The following is a 22408-nucleotide window of genomic DNA, read 5'->3' as shown; positions in this document are numbered from 1 at the left end:
CCACAAATAAGGTAATACATGGCGCAAATTTGAGAAATCTATTACCCATTTCATTAAGTATGCCCTCGAGTCAGTCCCAGTGTCAAAATGACATCTCCATGGCAATTTTGAATATCAGGTCCCTATCGAACAAAAAAACATTTATCATAAATGAGCTCATTTGTGATAGAAAACTCGACTGTATGCTACTCACAGAAACCTGGTTAGATACAAATGGAGCAGCAGCCCTTATTGAGGCATCTCCCCCCAACTACAGTTTTTTCCAATCAATCAGAAATGGAAAAAAGGGGGGAGGAACAGCTACCATAGCTTCAAATAACCTAAACTGCAGGAGCATATCCTTTGATATATTCTCCTCCTTTGAATATCATGCCACAGTTATGGCATGCCAACCACCTATTCTTACGGTAACTGTATACAGGCCGCCGAAACCAGCCCCTACTTTCCTACCTGACTTCTCTGAGTTCCTATCCATTATCCATCCCAACTATGATAGGATTATTATCACTGGTGATTTTAACTTTCATGTTGATAATGGGGCTGACTTGAAGGCTAGGGAGTTTATTGACCTCTTGGAATCTATGGATTTTGTCCAACATGTCAATGAACCCACTCACAATCATGGCCATACCCTTGATCTTGTGATTACAAAGGGTCTTGAGGTCTCAATATCAGGTATCAGCGACCTGGCCCTCTCTGACCATTTCTGTATTTTCTTTACCATTGTAACACGTAAAGCTGAAAGCAATGCTGAACGTGTTGTTAAAAAACGTTATCTTACCCCTGCAGTGGCTGAGAATTTCAAAGCTTTAATGAACAGTAATCACACAACTCCCACGTTGTGTGAAAACGACTTAGTAATTACCTTTAACAATAAAGTAAAAATGGCCCTAGACTCCCTGGCACCTACCAAATTAAAAAAGGTTGGAGCCAAGAGGAGAGCACCATGGCGAAACAGTGAAATAAATCTCCTAAAGAGAACATGTAGGAAAGCTGAGCGCAGATGGAGAAAGAGCAAATTACAGATTGATCAGAATATTTTTAAAGAACATCTATCTGCCTTTAACTTGGCAATGCGAAATGCTAGAAAAAATCACTTCTCAAAGATAATATCTACAAACAAGAATAACCCTAGGGTCTTGTTCTCGACAATTGATTGCCTTGTAAACCCTGCTCCTAAAACTCTAGACGGCGCAGCCTCTGTCACCAAATGCGAGGAATTTGCAGCCCACTTCAGGGATAAGATAACAAATATTAGAATGTGTATTACTCAGGAAAGACTAGGTTTGTGTAGCACCACAGATCCGCCGCCACAGAACATGACTATGAGCATGTTCACCATGATTAGTACGGAAACATTAGGTAAAATTGTGTCACAGCTTAAACCGTCTACGTGTCCTCTTGACCCTATTCCTACCACCTTTTTTAAGGAAATTTTTGAATCTGTGTCTGATGACATACTAGGCATTGTAAATCACTCCCTACTTAAAGGGATATTTCCAGCGGCGCTTAAAACTGCCCTGGTTAGACCCACCCTGAAAAAAAGTAACCTAGATCCTTCTGATCCCAAAAACTGTAGACCAATATCAAATCTCACTTTTCTAAGCAAAATTTTAGAAAAGGCAGCGTATAGACAGCTTCATGAATTCCTAGTCTTAAATAATAGGTATGACCCACTTCAGTCAGGTTTCCGATCATACCACAGCACAGAAACCGCTTTGCTTAAGGTAACAAATGACCTTAGGATAAATGCAGACTCGAAAAAACTCTCGATTCTTGTACTCTTAGACTTAAGTGCAGCCTTTGATACGGTAGACCATTCCATACTTATTGAGAGACTTGAAAACTGGGTTGGCCTCTCAGGTCCGGTCTTGAACTGGTTCAGGACTTACCTGGCTGACCGAGACTACTTTGTAGCCCTTGGTGACCATAAGTCAAAAAATTATAGCACAACCTGTGGAGTTCCCCAGGGGTCCATTTTAGGACCGTTGCTCTTTAGCCTATACATGCTACCCCTCAGTTCTGTTATCAAGAAGCATAGCGTTAACTACCACAGCTATGCTGACGACACTCAGCTTTATATCTCAGTAACTCCCAACGACTACAAGATGATTGACCACCTGATAGATTGTATTGCCGATATTAATATTTGGATGACACAAAACTTTCTCCAACTCAATCAAGAAAAAACAGAGGTATTGATCATTGGCGAGAAAACTGGGAGAGAGAAATTATCTGCACACTTGAAAACACTAGCTCTTAACACTAAGTGTCAGGCCAGGAATCTTGGTGTCATAATTGACTCAGATCTAAATTTTGAAACTCATATTAATAATACTATTAAAACATCCTTTTACCATCTAAGAAACATTACTAAGGTACAATCATTTCTCTCCCAGGCAGACACTGAAAAATTAATGCATGCGTTTGTTACTAGTAGGCTAGATTACTGTAATGCTCTCCTGACAGGTCTCCCCAAAAAAATGATAAATAGACTACAAATGGTTCAAAATGCTGCTGCTCGTGTCCTTACTAGGACCAAACGAAGAGCGCACATCACACCTGTCTTGAGATCACTACACTGGCTCCCTGTCAGTCATAGAATAGACTTTAAGATCCTTTTACTAGTTTATAAATCACTTCACTGTGATGCACCCAATTACATGGTGGACATGCTCATAAGATACACACCAGCTAGACCCCTACGGTCTAGTGGCACGGAACTTTTAATAGTGCCAGAGGCTAGGACAAAGAGATTTGGAGGATCAGCTTTTAGCATATATGCTCCTAGATTGTGGAACACCCTACCTGAGGGCCTGAGGTTGTCTAAAACTCAGGACATTTTTAAGCGTGACCTCAAAACCTACTTATTCAATGTCGCCTTTTGATACTACGGGAGACATTGGACATTATAGAACTAGGATCACTAGGCCATTACACCATACTCGTGTTTTGAGATTTGTGTTGACAGGAAAATGGACCCGGGTGCTGATGAGGCACTCTCAGCTCCAAATAGCACCTAGAGCAGTACTGGAACCGGTACAAGGGTGTACCAGGACCACCATCAGGTTGTATTGCTGTCATCTTTATTGTCTTTATTGTGTTGTTGCATCATAACTATGCCTAAGATTCTCTTTTGGCAGGACCTGTGACCATCCGGATGCAGAACGATGCAAATATAACACTAAATTTATGGACAGAGTGTACGCCGATAATATGCAAGGAATTTTTCCTGGATACATGGTGTACAGGTTTTTGCCCTTGCTTGCTTGCTTTGTGCCGGTGGTCCTTGGCCTCCCCTTGGGGACCGCTGGGTACTGGTAGGCAAACTGGCTAGTAGTCGCTCTATTGGTAGAGGGCTGCAAGGGAATTTTTTCCTGGCTACATAGTATACAGGTTTTTACTTTTGCCTGCTCGCGGCTCTGTCAGTATTGATTGATTGACTGATTGACTGAACATTTTCATTGTGTGAAGCGCATTGAGTTGCATCTTGTAAGAAATGCGCTATACAAATAAAATTTGATTTGATTTGATTTGATTGTGGGGTATTACTAGTCATAAAATACTTGGCATTGAACCTACATGTTAGATAATGTCACACACAGAATTGACTACTATTCTAATGAACGACAACAAATCACAGTCTTAATGAATATAATAGCTAGCCACAAAGCAGAAACACCCAGAACTTATTGCATGGTTCTAATACAATGGATCTAACAAAGTGGATCTAATACAGTGGCCCCCCAAGTACTGGAAAGAGGAAGCATTTAGTTCTGTACTCCAAACAGTTTGGATTTGAAATCAAACATGATATCAAACATACTATGAGGTTAAAGGTCAGACATGATATCAAACATACTATGAGGTTAAAGGTCAGACATGATATCAAACATACTATGAGGTTAAAGGTCAGACATGATATCAAACATACTATGAGGTTAAAGGTCAAACATGATATCAAATACTCAGGGAGGGCACTTCCCTCCCTCTCTCTGTCAGAATCAGAACTGCTTTCATTACATCCCAATGTACACAAGAGTAAGTGCACAAGCGTAAAATTCTTTGGCTTTGGTTCCTCAACATTGGCGATGCAGCATCAAGATACTAAATCACAATAACAAAGCAAAGTTAAATAAGTAATTATAAAGTAAAGTAAGTAGTACTACAATGGCTTCAATAGTGCAAAATGCTGTGCAAAGTGTCTCCCACCCTCCCTCCCTCCCTCCCTCCCTCTCTCTCTCTGCCTCCCCCCACCCCTCTCTCTCTCTCTCTCTCTCTCTCTCTCTCTCTCTCTCTATCTCTCTCTAGCTCTCTCCCCACCCCACCAAACCCCCCTCTCTCTCTCTCCCTCCCTCTCCCTTTCTGCCCACCCTCCCTCTCTCTCCCTCCCACCCTCCCTCTCTCTCCCTCCCTCTCCCTTTCTGCCCACCCTCCCTCTCTCTCCCTCCCTCCCTCCCACCCTCCCTCTCTCTCCCTCCCCCCTACCCTCTCCCCCCTTCCCTCTCTCTCACCAGGCGGTTGGCTTCTATGTAAGCGGCGAGCGTGTTGACGCGGTAGCACATGCCCTGGTCCATGATGTGGACGTAGCAGCGCAGGCGGCCCCCGTGGTAGGCCTGGCTCATGTCCCCCCGGTGGTCGTTCCAGCAGGACCGCTCCCGCGTCAGCTCCAACAGGGCCTCGTCACGGGACGAGATCTGGATCTCTACAGGGGCACAGAGAGAGAGAGAGGGGTGGGTGTGTGTGTTTGTGTGGGTGTGTTTGTTTGTTTGTGTGTGTGTGTTTCAGTATCATTGTTTCAGTGTGTTTGTTTCAGGTTGTGTGTGTGTGTGTGTGTGTGTGTGTGTGTGTGTGTGTGTGCGTGCGTGCCTGTGTGTGCGTGTTAGTGTGCCTGCGTGCCTGTGTGTGTGTGTGTGAGTGGCTGTGTGTGTGTGTGTGTGTGCATGCCTGTGTGTGTGTGTGTGTGTGTGTGTGTGCGTGCGTACATGTGTGAGTGTAGCGTAGAGCTTACCTAGGTTACCGTCCCTCCTCTTCTGGGTCTGGTCCGCCTCCTCCTTGCTCCTGGGGCCGTTGACGGACTTGGAGAACTGCTTACGCACCAGGTAGGGAACCAGCTCGCCTCGGATGGAGGAGATGGACCTGCAGGGAGGAAGGAGCGCCACACACACAACGGATCAGAACCCTGAAGCCGGCAAGGTCGGATGTTCAGCGGTTCGATCCCCGGCTGTCCGCGTGTCGAGGTGTCCTCGGGCAAGACACTGAACTCCAAATTGCTCCCAACGAGCGGGCCGGCCGGCGCCTTGCATGGCAGCTTGCCGTCATCGGTGTGTGAACGTGTGTGTGAATGGGTGAATGAGAGGCCGTTGTAAAGCGCTTTGGAATAAGGCGCTATATAAGTGCAGTCTGTTATAACGGTTGGAATGGGTAGATACCAAGGGAGGCCACTGGAGGTAGACAATTGGAGGACGGGGCTTCATTGTAAAGCGTGGAACAGAACGAGGAACGGTTTCAAACATGGTTTCTTCATTCTGGTCCTCTGTGGCTCTGTTGGTAGAGCACAGAGCTAAGGCTTAGGCTTAGGTTGTGGGTTTGTTTCCCACTGGGACCGTATATACTGAGGAAATGTACGCACTCACTGCGATGTAAGTCGCTTTGGATAAAAGCGTCAGCTGAATGGCCACTATATTATATTATATATGATTCTGTGCATTATAATGAGCCCCTTCCTCTGATTTCTGCCTCCCCCCAGCCTCCGCTGGTACTTACATTAGAGGGGAAGTCCATTTAACTCTGGGGCAGTGTGTAGTGTGTCACATTTCATCTCCATTCGGGTTCCGCTGAGAAGTAATAAATGTCAATGGCGGTTGAGTCAGGTATTTCCTCAAGCTCAATCAAAATGAAAGAACTAGGAAGTGAATGTGTGTGTGTGTGTGTGTGTATGAGAGAGAGAGAGATGTGTGTCTGTGTGTGTGTGTGTGTGTGTGTGTGTGTGTGTAAAGAGGTGGGGGGGGGCTGCAATTCCTTTGAGTCCACGTGGTTAATATTGAAGTTCTGAGCGGTTTTACAAGACCTAACTCAGGTTTATTTACACGGCTCACGAGGGTTTGGGCTAACCAGACAAGAAAAAGAACCCAAATAAATCAAGAAAAAAGAAAAAGAAAAAGACAACAACATCACTACACAGAACACAAGTTCACAATGTCCGGCCTCGCAGGTTAAAAGGGATCAGGCTAAATCCTGTTCTCTAAACTCTGTGTAAGAAGCCTGGAGGTAATTTAACTTTTCTCTCCTCTCCTCTCTCCCCTCCCCTCCCCTCCCCTCCCCTCCTCTCGCCTGCACTCTACGTCCCTCTCTCCATCTCTCTCCTCCTCACTCTCTTCTTTTTTTCTATTCTTTTAAGGGAGATTAGAATTTCCATCTGAATGCGGAGAATGAAACAACAGTTACTCTGTCCATTTTTCTCCTTGAGTGCTCTGCAGCGGTGAGGGAGAGAGAGAGAGGGAGGGAGGGAGAGAGAGGGGGAGAGAGAGGGAGAGAGGGGGAGAGAGAGGCAGGGAGAGGGGGATGGGGAGAGCGGGAGAGAGAGAGAGAGAGAGAGGGAGAGAGAGGTGGGGAGGGGGAGAAAGAGAGAGCGAGGGAGGGAGAGAGAGCGAGGGAGGGACGGAGAGAGAGAGAGAAGGTGAAAGAAAATGAGAAAAAAGGGGGCAGAGTAAAAAAAAAGAAAAGAAAAAAGTCAACCTTCTTTGATGAGAGAAAGAAGGGGGGGTACAGGGGGGGGAGGAGGGGGGCTCTCGTGCTTTTGGAGTCCCCCATCCCGGGTCGGGGAGGTAGATTAGAAGAAATGATATTTATATCAGGAAGAGAGGGAGGACGACGACCAAGAAGACCAAGACGGCGGCGGGGAATTAAAATGTCAAAGCAAAGGGAAGCGGCGGGGACAATGGTGTGTGTGACGCGCACCTCCCCGTACCCCCCAGCAGAGGGGCGCTAACGAGCGAGGGGAGGACGACTGAGAAGGGAGTCAAAGCGTGGTCCTCTCGTCTGAACAACACCTGCTCCTATTACCCACAACCACTTAAAGGCACTGTTGGGGGACTTCTCCACAAAACATGTTTAACTAGCATAAAGAGACTGGGGGGGATGGGGGTGGGGGGGCTGGGGGGACTATAGCAATTACTGGTCCCCTTTTCTCATTCAAGTCCGCACCCTCGACTACCTACTGTGCAACCTAATCAACCGCAGGATCATAATACCCACAATAACACACACACACACACACACACACACACACACACTATACCAGAACGATAGCAAAACAATAACATGTTAAGTGGCCCGATAAGTAACAGACGCTTTCTGATCTTTATCGGTTGAATAGAAAGAAACAGGCAGCGCGGCGTTCATCATTGTGGTGGTTGAGGGGGCTAGCGGACTAACGGCTACTAGCTACGACAAGCTAGCTTTGACACAGGCTCACACATGGGGCGGATTCATTAACTTAGACAAATATGGGGCGCTTAGGTGGCGTAGCGGGTTAAGCGCTGACCATGTAACCGCAGGGTCCCCGGTTCGATTCCGGCCGGGGACATATCCTGCATGTCATCCCTCCTCTCTCTCTCTCACCCATCCTTCCTGTCTAAATCTTCACTGTAACTGTCAATAAAAATGAAAAATATGAGTGGGACTGCCCCACTCAGAAAAAATAACTTATATTATAAGCTTAAAACAAATACAGCATATCTCAAAAGTGAGTACACCCTTTAGATTTTTGCAAATATTCTGTCATATCCTTTCAGGGGATAACACTATCTTAATGAAACTTTGATATAACTTAAAGTAGTCAGTGTGCTGCTTGAATAACAGTATAGATTTATTGTCCATTGAAAATTACTCAGTACACAGCTGTTAATGTCTAAACAGCTGGCAACAAAAGTGAGTACACCCCATTAGGGATGGGACGATTATCGTGTTTATCGTTAATCGCGATAAAAACACCCCCGATAACTTTATCGTGGAGAATTTTAATTAGTTGAATAATCGTCATAATCGTTTTTTGTTTTGTTTTTTTTAATTATTATTTTTAAATGACTGGACTTTTTAAATAGGCACTACATTTTATAAACACTGCTTTGTCTGACTGGTGGTCCCCAGCTGATGACCCAGTTAGGCCCACATAGGTGTTCAGTGAGGTGTCACAGCACACCTGTTCTAAAGGCACTGTTGGAGGTGCGTCAGGCAGCAATGCCCAGCAGGAGTACCATCACCTGTATCATGATTTGATCTGTCTGTTTTTATTGTATGTATTAGTGCTGTCCCAAACGACTATTTTTCTAACGATTAATCTAGCGATTATTTTATCGATTATTCGATTCGTCTAACGACTAATTTATCGGTGAGTCTAACGATAATTTTTGTACTGTAAAAAAAAAAAAAAAAAAATACCTTTTTGTCTCCACCTCACTGCTATGTTTAACTTGAATGCCAACATGGCCATTTAGAAGTCTGTCCATCACCACAACACATAGCTAGCTAACGTTACTCTCGCTGCTATGTTATGATTAGCTAAATTGATGCTAACGTAGCATGCGAGCTACGAGCTAGATAACGTACAGTAGGTGCTCGCACCACAATGACAATAGGCTACCGTAGCTAGCCAGCTACATAGCTAACGTTACTAACACCAGAAGACAAGACATACGAACTGTGGTGAGCTACATTGCTTGTGTAACATTAGCTAGTAGCTATCCATTTTCACTCATACACTTAATTGTCTCGCCTGGTAAAAAAAAAAAAAAAAAGTCTTTTTTTTTTTTGCGACTAACCGACGCATATTACGCTAACCGACGTATTGACGTAGTCGGTGACGTCGACGACGTCGAATAATCGTAACAGCCCTAGTATGTATTAATGTATGTGACCTATGTGTGTTTTTTTGTTGTTGTTGTTAATATTTTTATTGAGTTTCACAGAGTCATGTACACAACAGGACATAACAACAACAACTAGTGTCCCATTAATAGTAGAAAACTAGTTTTGCACTTTGTTATGCAGTACATTGTCCATAAACAATAACAGAAAATGTTTTAACAAACTAACAAACAAAAAACAAAGACAAACAAAACAAAACAAAACAAAAAAAAAACAGGGGGGGGAGGAGGCCATGTCACATATCAGAAATAAACAGAAAAGAAAATGACAACAAATGCCATAATATATGGGGGGATCACCCCCATCGGAGACAGCATCCATGTCTTACAGTCCTAAACACAGCGGCAGCACAACACCAGCACAGTAAATAATATTGTGACCCATACATTGTAGATCTGTTACACATTAGTCTTGTGTACTTTCTTGAGTGTAATCCACCAAACCTTTCATTACAATGGCAGCCAGTCTGGTACCAATATAATCTAAGAACGGAGACCAAATCTTATAGAATGTCTTTATCTTACACTTAGACCTATATGTCAGATATTCCATAGGAATCATATCAAAAATTACCTTGTGCCATCCAGCTATTGTAGGCGGTTTGCAGTCTATCCATTTCAGCAATATCTTTTTCCTTGCACAAAAAGTGAGGATACACAGAAGTCTTTTGGAATGCATACTTTTAAGTTGTTTGTCTGGCAACCCAAACAATAGACACATGGGGTCCTTATCCAATGTAACATCTAGAATTAGATGAATTGTATCCACTATACCTTTCCAGTAATCATCTATATATCTACAAGTCCAAACACAATGAACAAAGCTCCCAACCTCGGTAATACACTTTGTACACATTTCCGATTTGTTATGATCCATTTTATGTCTAAGTTGGGGAGTAATCTGCAAACGTTGTAGTAGTCTAAATTGCGTTTCCTTCGTCCTATTACAGATTGAGATGTCGTTTGCCGATTGCCATATTAGTGACCAAGTTGCTGCATCAGTATTAATGTTCAGGTCATTATTCCAGTCTTTGGGCGTAAATGCAGGTTTGCCTTTATCATATTTCGAAAGTGCTCTATACCCAAGCCCCAGAATGCCTCTCGTCTTTCCAGCAGAGACTATCTCCTCCAGCGGAGAGGGATGGTGACAGAGGCCAGTGTCTTTTTGGCTATTTAAAAAACTTCGTATCTGAAGGTATCTGAAAAACTCATTTCGTGGTAGGTCATATTTCTTACATAATTGGTCAAATGAAAGTAGTATTTCCGTATCATATAAATGTCCGATAGTAACCATCCCTTTGCTGTCCCACCGCTTGAAACCCCTATCCGTGGCACCAGGGGAGAAGTCTATGTTGCCCCAAACTGGCGAGAGGGAGGAGGATGTAATAATCGTATGTTATAAATAAATAGTAATATAATTGAGATTTCTCACATGAGCCGCGCGCGAATATCCTCACAGAAATTTGTCTCGCGCGATTGTTCAGCCTGCATGGGTAACGTGACTGTCAAGTCAGCCTTGTCAGTCAGTCACTAACGTATGCTAGCCTTCTCACCATGGCTGCATCGGCCCCGTGTCCATTGCCTCACCTTTCCAGGGTTGCACGCAGGCTTCTATGCATACCTGCAACTAGTGTTCCTTCAGAGAGAGTGTTTAGTGCCAGTGGGCACATACTCACACCTCTCCGAGCACAGCTAAAGGCAGAAAAAGTGAACATGTTGACATTTTTGCACTTTAACCTATCTTGAAGCTTTCAAGTCTCTAAGCCACAAGGCTAGCACTCAGTTTGATGACAGAAAAGTGTCAGTGTTCAAGTTTTGTTTGACAGTATTTTTTTCCTTTATTTATGCAGTGATACCTTATAATTTATAGTGATACCTTATTTAAGATTTTATTAAAGATTTTTATTTTTGTCAAGATGTTTTTAAAATGATGTTAATGTTTTAACATGATTCAACAAAAATACAACAACATCTAAGTTAAAGTGATTACAGTGTGTTTTATTGGCATTAAAAAAAAAAGCTTTTTTTTTTTTTAATTCTCGCGATAATATCGTGGATCGCGATTATTTTGCCCACGATAATCGTGACATGACATTTTCTAATCGTCCCACCCCTACACCCCATAGTGAACATGTCTAAATTGTGCCCAAAGTGTCAATATTTTGTGTGACCACCATTGTTATCTAGCACTGCTTTAACCCTCCTGGGCATGGAATTCACCAGAGCTGCACAGGTTGCTTCTGGAATCTTCTTCCACTCCTCCATGACGACATCACGGAGCCCACGGATGTTGGACACCTTGCACTCCTCCACCTTCCTCTTGAGGATGCCCCACATGTGCTCAATTGGGTTTAGGTCTGGAGACATACTTGGCAGTCCATCACCTTAACCTTCAGCTTCTTCAGCAAGGCCGTTGTCATCTTGGAGGTGTGTTTAGGGTCATTATCATGTTGGAAAACTGCCCTACGGCCCAGTTTCCGAAGAGAGGGGATCATGCTCTGCTGCAGGATGTCACAGTATATATTGGAATTCATGTGTCCCTCAATGAAATGCAGCTCCCCAGTGCCGGCAGCACTCATGTAGCCCCAGACCATGATGCTGCCACCACCATGCTTGACTGTAGGCAAAACACATTTGTCTTGGTACTCCTCACCAGGGTGCCGCCACACACGCCGGACACCATCTGACCCAAACAGGTTTATTTTGGTCTCATCAGACCACAGGACATGGTTCCAGTAACTCATGTTCTTGGATTCATTGTCTTCAGCAAACTGTTTGCGGGCTTTCTTATGCATCGGTTTCAGAAGAGGCTTCTGTCTGGGGAGACGGCCATACAAACCGATTTGATGCAGTGTGCGGCGTATGGTCTGGGCACTGACAGGCTGACATCCCACTTCTGCAACCTCTGCAGCAATGCTGGAAGCACTCGCACGTCTATTTTTGGAAACCAACCTCTGGATATGACGCTGAGCACGTGGACTCAACTTCTTTGGTCGACCCTGGCGAGGCCTGTTCTGAGTGGAACCTGTCCTGGAAAACCGCTGTATGATCTTAGCCACTGTGCTGCAACTCATTTTGAGGGTGTTGGCAATCTTCTTATAGCCAAGGCCATCTTTGTGAAACGCAATAATCCTTTTTTTCAGCCGCTCAGAGAGTTCCTTGCCATGAGGTGCCATGTTGTCCAGCATTCAGAGAGAATTGTGCCCAAAACACCAAATTTAACAGCCCTGCTTATCATTTACACCTGAATCCTTGTAACACTAACGAGTCACATGACACCAGGGTGGGAAAACAACATCATTGGGCACAATTAGGACATGTTCACTATGGGGTGTACTCACTTTTGTTGCCAGCTGTTTAGACATTAACAGTAATGGACAAAGGACAATAAATCTATACTGTTATTCAAGCAGCACACTGACTACTTTAAGTTATATCAAAGTTTCAGTAGGATAATGTTATCCCCTGAAAGGATAAAACAGAATATTTGCAAAAATCTAAAGGGTGTACTCACTTTTGAGATATACTGTATATTTGTTGTAAGCCGCTTTGGATAAAGGCGTCTGCTAAATGCCCAACATGTAAATGGAAAGGGATAACAGCTACTAGCTACGACAGGCTAGCTTTGACACAGGCTCAGATGGGGCTAAAGGACTAAAGGGCTAACTGCTACAAGCTAGGAGGCTATGACACAGGTTCTCACACAGAGCAGGGGTCTAAAGGGCTAATAAACTGCTCTGCTGGCACATTGTAAAACAAATTAACACCTAAGCAGAAATACCTAGCAGGCCCTAGCAGCATTTTCCTACACACACTCTTTCCCACACACTCTTTCCCACACACTCTTTCCCACACACACACACACACACACACACACACACACACACACACACACACACACACACACACACACACACCTCAGAAGGTCAGAGTTATATTTATGGACAGTACATCTACGCCAAAATAACCCCCCAAAACACCAAAAACTAAAAAATCTCTCACTTGTTTTCTGCGAGGAAGTCGACAACAGACTTCTTCAGGCAGTAGAGGTGGGCGTCCACCAGGCCGGTCTTGATGTGCATCCTGGGATGTCTGGGGGAGAGAGACAGACAGACATGAGACAGAGTGACAGACAGACAGACAGACAGAGTGACAGACAGACAGACATGAGACAGAGTGACAGACAGACAGATATAGACAGAGGTGAGACAGTGATCGATATAGAGAGGAACAGACCACCGTGGGTCTAGTCACTGTCTAGTCAGAGTGAAACCAGACAGTGGAACTGCTGTTGAGAGCACAGGCTGTAGTTGTACTACGATGGGCTGGTTTAATCCCTGGACCCCAGAGGCAGACATACCCCTGGATTACAAAGTACAAGTACTTTTAAAGTTCAGGGCGTAGGGATTTTTTTTTTAGGTCCGGAAAAAGAGACATGAGATGGAGAGAGGGTTAGAGTGAGAAAGAGAGAGAGAGAGACAGAGAGAGAGAGAGAGAGAGAGAGAGAGAGAGAGACAGAGAGAGAGAGAGAGAGAGAGAGAGAGAGAGAGAGAAAAAGAGAGACAGAGAGAGAGAGAGGGTTAGAGTGGGAGAGAGAGATGGACAGAGATATTATTATTATGTGTTTGCTGTAGATATGAAACACATCATACAGTTTCTCAAAAGCAGACAGCTAGGCACACTCTTTCACACTAAAGCTAGCAAAACAAAAACATTTTTTTCCCCTTTTTTCTTCCTTGTTTTCTCCACCGGATGCTTTTTAATTACACGACATACCCCCGGCGTACATCACCAAACGGAGCCTTTCATTTGGCCTTCCCACCCTCCCCTCTAATCCCTCCCTTTCAAGGACGTGAGTGTAAACAGTCATTTCCAGAACCAGAGCTCATGTAAAAGTCACAGGACGTCATCACCGCGACATCTGTGTATTGTCCTCTACCAGCCACCGTAGCCCCGGCGGGCCAGGCAGGATGACACTAACTAGTCAGATGCCAACACTACCGGACCCCCCACCTAGTTTTACGGCCTGCCGATGATTTGACGATTCTAGGGGTCTGGGGGAGGCTGGGGGGGGGGGGGGGGGATCTAGGAGGAGGTTGGGGGGAAGGATAGGGGGGAGGATGGTGAAGGTCAAAAATCAGAGGACGAGATCATTGAAATGGATGGAACAGAATGAGGAATGATATCAACGTTGTGTGTGATGTGTGGTTGTTACCATTCCTCATTCCATTCCATGCAGACGATGCTAGAACAGTCTCAGCTTGTCCCTGGTCCAGAGAACAGAGGGTGTTACTGTAGTAGACTCAACCTTTTTTGTCATTGCACAGAGTACAACCAAATGTATTTTCTTTTGCTGGAGCAATTAGGGGTTAAGTGCCTTGCTCGAGGTCACAACAGCAGAGGTAGGCACCTTAGATATGATGCCAGCAACCCTCCAGTCACCAGCTCTCATGCAGCTCCCTCCTGAGGCGGGGGGATCGAACCAGCGACCTTCCGATTGCTAGCCGGCCTCTCTAGTCTAGGCTATCTGCCACGCCCCCCTGTTGGTCTGGGGGCCAGTGGTGCAACGTCCCAACATCCACAACAGCATACTACACTTGCATACTACACTTGTATACTACACTTGTATACTACACTTGTATACTACACTTGTATACTACACTTGCATACTACACTTGCATACTACACTTGCATACTACACTTGTATACTACACTTGCATACTACACTTGTTTACTACACTTGTTTACTACACTTGCATACTACACTTGCATACTACACTTGCATTTTACACTTGTACTACACTTGTACTACACTTGCGTACTACATAGAACGAAGCCATGTACTCCCCATGCATCCTAAGCGGTGCACTAGTGTGGACATTGAGCCCCAGCCAAACCCTCCTGTTCAAGATCAGGGCCGGGTGTGTAATAACAGTTTAGCTGACGCCACTTAGCTGACGCTGTTTCATCCAAAGTGACTTCAATTTATGCTGCTCGCCTGCGATGTTCAATGTTTTAGCCCCCCGGCGGGATTCAAACCCACAACCTAACGAGGGTTGTTAAGAGTTGTTAGCTAGCGCCATGCTGGACCCGCCGAGCCACAGAGGACCACTAAATCCCCCTTTTATAGCGTCATGATAATGAGCATAATGAGTATCAAACCCACCGCAGCAGTGACAGTGACTAAGGTGTCAGACATGGCCCTGATGTGGACGAGGGCAACGGGGCTGGGGGTCCGGAGGTCTGGGGGTCTGGAGGTCTGGGAGGGAGGGATGACTCACTCTGCTGCCCCACCACGGTGATCAGAGCTGGGGGTGTAGGGGGTGTGGGAGGGGGGGTGCTGGCTGAGTTAACGACCCGGAGGGTCTGTCAGGCTGGTGCAAACAGGGTCCAGTCCTCCCCGCTGGTGACATTTATGATGCGAGACCGTAAGAAAACCATCTCATCTCTGCTCTGCTCTGCCCTGGGGGGCCCCATCCAACACACACACACACAGACACACACACACACACACACATACATACACACACACGGACGGAAGCAGACACAAACGCACTCACATGGAAGCACACAGACACAGATCGACACAGACGCACAGACAGACACAGAGGGAGACAGAGACAGACACACACACAGACATGGACTCACAGACACGGACACAGACATGGACACACAGACACAGACACAGACACACACACAGACACACACACAGACACACACGGACACACACACACAAGGACACACACAGACGGACACACACACACGGACACACACGGTCACGGACACACACACGGACACGGACACACACAGACACACGCACGGACACACGCACGGACACACGCACGGACACACACACGGACACACACAGACACACACACGGACACACACACGGACACACAGACACACACACACAGACACACACACGGACACAGATCGACACAGACACACACACACACGGACACACACGGACACAGATCGACACAGACACACATGGACACACAGACACCTGGACACACAGACACCTGGACACAGACACACAGACACACACACACACACACACACACACACCTTCCACTTCCTCGCCTGCTTTCCTGGGTGAAGAATGTGATGTGAGACATTGAGAGTCAGGAGGAGAGTTTGGCCGTGCAGATCTCCCAACCAGATGCTGAGGGGATAAATCAACTGGTGTTAGGGAGGGAGGGAGGTAGCGAGGGAGGGAGGTAGGGAGCAGGGAAGGGAGCGAGTGAGGGAGGTAGGGAGAGAGGGAGGGAGGGAGAGAGGTTGGGAGGGAGGGAGTGGGAAAAGGGAGGGAGGGATGGAGGTAAACAAGCGAGAGGTAAATTATGACAACTTTGAGCCGTTCCATTAAGCAGCACAGTGGGTCCATGTGTTAGATCCACCAGAGATGGAGGAGGAGGTGGAAACACAGGCGGAGGGAAGCTTCCAGAAGGAACCCACATGTGGTCCCAATGTGCTCCTCCGTGCTAGAACAAACAGGTTGTCATATCCTGAACCTGTGTGCGTGTCTGTGTGTGTGTGTTTGTGTGTGTGTGTGTGTCGGTTAGAAGCAGGATTTATGGGAACACCCAGCATGTGACATCATTGTTTGGCACCTGTGGGCAGGCAGGATAGATACCCTGGGATTACTGTACTGTTGCGAGAGGTGGTGTGTGTGTGTGTGTGTGTGTATGTGTGGGTGTGTGTGTATATGTGTACGTGCATCCATGCATGGTGCGTGTGTGCATGCATGTTAGTGCCCTCCTGCATGGTGTGTGTGCGTGTGTGTGTGTGCGCGTGTGCATGTGTGTGTGTGGTGGGGGGGCTACAGTGGACAGGTGCCCTTTATGAAGCAGGACGTACCGTGGTTAAACACAAGCAGAAGGTCAGCAGAGCTGCGAGCTCGCCTGCCTGGTAGAAAGACCCCCGTGTGGACCGAGGCTTCAACACCAAAACATGTTCCAACACCGTCTACGTGGTGAGATGGGCTTATAAACGGCTTGTGAAGCATCTAGAAAGGTCTTATAAAGGCTCTAGGAAGGATTCATGAGGCCTGAGTGGTAAGCACCTACGCAGGTCATATGAAGGCTCTATGAGGCCCTATGAAGACTCTATGAAGACTCTATATGAAGACTCAATGAAGGCTCTATATGAAGGCTCAATGAAGGCTCGATGAAGACTCAATGAAGGCTCTATATGAAGGCTCAATGAAGGCTCGATGAAGGCTCTATATGAAGGCTTGGTGGATATGAAGACTCTATGAAGACGCTATATGAAGACTCAATGAAGGCTCTATATGAAGGCTCAATGAAGGCTCGATGAAGACTCAATGAAGGCTCTATATGAAGGCTCAATGAAGGCTCGATGAAGGCTCTATATGAAGGCTCGATGAAGGCTTGGTGGATATGAAGACTCTATGAAGACTCTATATGAAGACTCAATGAAGGCTCTATATGAAGGCTCAATGAAGGCTCGATGAAGACTCAATGAAGGCTCTATATGAAGGCTCAATGAAGGCTCGATGAAGGCTCTATATGAAGGCTCGATGAAGGCTTGGTGGATATGAAGGCTCAATGAAGGCTCTATATGAAGGCTCTATATGAAGGCTCTATGAAGGCTCTATATGAAGGCTCAATGAAGGCTCTATATGAAGGCTCAATGAAGGCTCTATATGAAGGCTCGATGAAGGCTCAATGAAGGCTCTATGAAGGCTCGATGAAGGCTCTATATGAAGGCTCTATATGAAGGCTCGATGAAGGCTTGGTGGATATGAAGGCTCGATGAAGGCTCTATATGAAGGCTCTATGAAGGCTCTATATGAAGGCTCAATGAAGGCTCTATATGAAGGCTCTATGAAGGCTCTATAAAGGCTCAATGAAGGCTCTAGGAAGGACTCATGAGGCCTGAGTGGTAATGGCTTGTAAAGTCACTACGTCGGTCTATGAAGGCTTGGTGGATATGAAGGCTTTACATGTTGTATAGCGATGTGTGTTGTCATGTGTTGCGTTGTGTTATGTAGCTTTGTGGCGTGTGTTGTGGTATTTTGTTGTGTGAGGGCTGACAGCCCTGTGTCTCCCAAACAGCCACACCATGTGACCTCCTGCTTCCTGTAACACCATGTGACCTCCTGCTTCCTGTAACACCATGTGACCTCCTGCTTCCTGTAACACCATGTGACCCCCTGCTTCCTGTAACACCATGTGACCCCCTGCTTCCTGTAACAGCCACACCATGTGACCTCCTGCTTCCTGTAACACCATGTGACCTCCTGCTTCCTGTAACAGCCACACCATGTGACCTCCAGCTTCCTGTAACACCATGTGACCCCCTGCTTCCTGTAACACCATGTGACCTCCTGCTTCCTGTAACACCATGTGACCTCCTGCTTCCTGTAACATCATGTGACCTCCTGCTTCCTGTAACACCATGTGACCTCCTGCTTCCTGTAACACCATGTGACCTCCTGCTTCCTGTAACACCATGTGACCTCCTGCTTCCTGTAACACCATGTGACCTCCTGCTTCCTGTAACACCATGTGACCTCCTGCTTCCTGTAACACCATGTGACCTCCTGCTTCCTGTAACATCATGTGACCTCCTGCTTCCTGTAACACCATGTGACCTCCTGCTTCCTGTAACACCATGTGACCTCCTGCTTCCTGTAACATCATGTGACCTCCTGCTTCCTGTAACACCATGTGACCTCCTGCTTCCTGTAACAGCTACACCATGTGACCTCCAGCTTCCTGTAACACCATGTGACCTCCTGCTTCCTGTAACACCATGTGACCCCCTGCTTCCTGTAACACCATGTGACCTCCTGCTTCCTGTAACACCATGTGACCTCCTGCTTCCTGTAACACCATGTGACCTCCTGCTTCCTGTAACACCATGTGACCTCCTGCTTCCTGTAACACCATGTGACCTCCTGCTTCCTGTAACACCATGTGACCTCCTGCTTCCTGTAACAGGCTGACGAGAGGATCCAAACATGTGGAAATGTCCTCAGGGCCAGCGCCAGCGCAGGGTGAGTCACAAACGGCTTAATGACTTACTACTAAAAATCTCAGCGTGCGTAGTGTGTGAATGTGTGTATGAGTGTGTGTGTGTGTGCCCCATCACCCCCCACCCCCCCACGAGCGCATTCCAACATCCCTGCACTCTGAGGTAATGTAATGGGTGTTGTTGCTTCGCAGAGAGAGAGAGAGAGAAGTGTTGCTTGATGAGTAACTGTAACTTGGGTGATCTGAACGCCAAGATCTTTAGCTCAGCGGGCTAGCGCGGCGGCGTGGCTGAGGAGACCCGGGTTCGAACTCCCACAGACGGGACATATTCACCTCCCAGGTGGTTCCCTTTCTCTCAGAGACATAACGATTTACACACACACACACACACACACACACACACACACACACACACACACACACACACACACACTCGTATTTACACACTAGGAGCTAGTCTGTGTCAACAATAGACCCCGGTCACACACACACACACACACACACACACACACACACAAACACACACAAACACTCAGCCAGCTGTGCTACACACAGGCTTCAGCTCTGTGGGCTAACACAGTCTGGGGGGGGGGGCGTACAAGAGACCCGGGTCAGAAGCCAGTGGGTCACCCAGAGCCCAGAGCCCAGATGGGAGGCCACAGGAGCCGCCTGTCTGTGTCAACAGAGAGGCCCGGTCAAACACACTCTGGCTGCACCGCTGCACTGGGCTCACTATGGGGTCTGTCTGGCTGGAGACACTACTGGATGAGAGAGAGTGTGTGTGCGTGTGTGTGTGTGCGGAGAGAGAATAGCCTGACATTTTCTTTGTATCCTCTCTGTTGTCGGAACATGTAGTGAAAATATGTGTGTATGTGTGTGTGTGTGTGTGTGTGTGTGTGTGTGTGCGTGCGTGCGTGTGTGTGTGTGGAGAGAGAAAATAGCAGAAAATTACTGACGACCTGACTTTCTTTGTATCCTCTCTGTTGTAGATACAAGTGTGTGTGTGTGTGTGTGTGTGTGTGTGTGTGTGTGTGCGTGTGTGTGCGTGTGTGTGTGTGCGTGTGTGTGCGTATGTGTGTGGGGAGAGAGAAAATAGCAGAAAACTACTGACGACCTGACTTTCTTTGTATCCTCTCTGTTGTAGATACAAGTGTGTGTGTGTGTGTGTGTAAATACAAGTGTGTGTGTGTGGTGGGGGGGTGAAAAGGAGTCCAGACTCGGTGGTTTGGGGGAAGCAGCAGTTGAACGGAACCCTTCCTTCTGCCCTCCTCACCTGCCGCCACAGAACACAGAACACAAGTGGACCCGTTTAGAGACACACACACGCTACCGCCTCTGCACAGGACCGGGCCTTCACCTCCAGAACACGCCTGCGGAGCAGGGGAGGCTGGCGGAGGTCGAAACCGGAGGACGGGCTCATCGTAAGGCACGAGACGGAACGAGAAACGCCATCAAACGCTGAGTTAGCGCATGTCCTCCGATTTCTACCTCCACCGGCCTCCCCTCGCTGGTGTTGAGTGAACTAGCTAGAACCCCCCCCCCCCCACAAGTGATTGGACGACCCTACCAAATATGGTAATCTAACCCAGCTTGGGTTTCTTCCTAAAAGAGAGAAACGTTAACCACATTCACACCACATCTCCTGGGAAGGGGTTCAAGACACGAACAGGGGGTGTTCTAACTCGTAGCCCTACAAACCGACAGTTTCCCCTGTCAGAGACAAAGCAGAGGGGTGTGTGTGTGTGTATGTGTGTGTGTGTGTGTGTGTGTGTGTGTGTGTGTGTGTGTGGAGAGAGAATAGCCTTACCGACGACCTGACCCTTCCTTTGTATCCTCTCTGTTGTTTATAGTGTAAATACATATATTGTAAATGCGAGAGAGTGTGTGTGTGTGTGTGTGTGTACAAGTGTGGTCGGGGGTGAAAAGGAGTCCATACTTCGTGCGAACGTGGATGTTCTGAACTGATAGATTCCCCTCAGTCACGAAGCACAGGGTGTGTGTGTGTGTGTGTGTGTGTGTGTGTGTGTGTGTGTGTGTGTGTGTGTGTGTGCGTAGTAGTAGCGGTTCGTAACGACAACTCAACATAAGTCACATAAGCAGCCTTGAGTCCGACCAGATCCAGAGACTTTCAAGTTCAGATTCCGTCCTCGGAGAGCGGAGGAGAGGGGAGGCGCGGCGTACAGTAAAGTCTCCTCACCTGTCCTGTGTTTAGCTGGAGGGAGCGTCACCGTACGGAGGAGGGGGAGGAGGAGGAGGGGGAGGAGGAGGAGAAGGAGGGGGAGGAGGAGGAGGAGGAGGAGGAGGAGGAGGAGGAGGAGGAGGAGGGGGCCGGAGGCTTCACACTGTCAGGCCCATGCAGGGGTCAACTCATATCACATGTGGTTACATGTCCCCCAGCTGCCAGGGGCTCACATGTGGGAAGTGGGAACGGGTAGAGAGAGAGAGAGAGAGGGGGGGGGGGGGGGAGAGAGAGAGAAAAAGAGAGAGAGGGGTGGGGTGAGAGAGAGAGAGAGAGGGGGGGGGGGTGAACGACAGGGCAACTAGCCTGGGAAGCAGCCTGGGACTGATAGAGGTACCTCAGGGGAGGCTGGTGGAGGTAGAAATGGGAGGACGGGCTCATGGTAACGCATGAAACGGAATGAGGAACGGTATCCTGTTGTAGACCAGCTTGGTGATCAACCCATAATCTAACATTAACCCAGTATCAGAGTCATCTGAACCAGAGTCTGGTGGGAATATCGGCCATGGCAGCCTGTTGTAATACTAACACAGTCAGTACGACTCATAGACCCGCCACATAGATCTGATCATGGATCGGCAAAAAAAAAGAAAAAAAAAAAGATCCGGATCATTCTGAATCTAGATGAAAGGTTTTGACCTCCTGGTCCCCTGGTGATTTTAGATCTTAGCGCTACAAAGCTTCAACAACCCGTTGAGACCATGACAATAAATCAACGTTCTTTTATTGCGCAAGGTTTCTGTTGTTCATAGACCTTCCTCGGGCATACTGAACGACCGAAAGCTATAGAAAAAAATCGATTATATTTTTAGTGTGCGGATCCTTCTTTTCATTTCCGTTTGATACTCTTCAGCTCCGGCACCTCAGCTAAGTCTGGATACGGATGAGCGGTGGTATTTCTTCACTATTTCAAATGATTGTTATGTTTAAAAAGCGAAAGAAAATACAACTATTTGACTTTACTAACTATTAACTTGGCAGGGTAGGGGAGGGAGTGATAAGGGTTAAACTAACGAGGCCGGGGGGGGGGGGGGTGACGGGGGGTTCTGGTGGGAAGGCTCAGGGCCCGGGTCCCAGGTCCTCAACGCCTCAGTGGCAGCGGGGCCGGGCCCGGCAGCATCTGTGGGCTGCATTCCCATTCCATACGTCAGCCCCCCGGTCTGTCTAAACACAAGGAGCAGACAAGCACAGACCCTGGAGACTGACTCTGGAGACAGCTTGGACACACACACACACACATG

At 47.0% G+C, this 22408-nt stretch overlaps 1 protein-coding gene across 1 annotated transcript in view; it reads right to left on the bottom strand.

Annotated features, from left to right (window-relative positions):
• Positions 1 to 22408, bottom strand: part of eif2b3 (eukaryotic translation initiation factor 2B, subunit 3 gamma) — a 53731-nt gene that overhangs the window by 13295 nt on the left and 18028 nt on the right. The window contains exons 6-8 of the mRNA XM_080546264.1: positions 12930 to 13019; positions 5012 to 5139; positions 4515 to 4705 (exon numbers count right to left, since the gene is read on the bottom strand). Coding sequence (XP_080402390.1) covers positions 4515 to 4705; positions 5012 to 5139; positions 12930 to 13019 — 409 coding nt within the window. The remainder of the gene's footprint in view (positions 1 to 4514; positions 4706 to 5011; positions 5140 to 12929; positions 13020 to 22408) is intronic.

This window comes from Nansenia antarctica, assembly GCF_963989245.1.
Source record: "Nansenia antarctica genome assembly, chromosome: 16".
Lineage (NCBI taxonomy): Eukaryota > Metazoa > Chordata > Actinopteri > Argentiniformes > Microstomatidae > Nansenia > Nansenia antarctica.
This window is presented reverse-complemented; position numbering and strand designations above follow the sequence as displayed.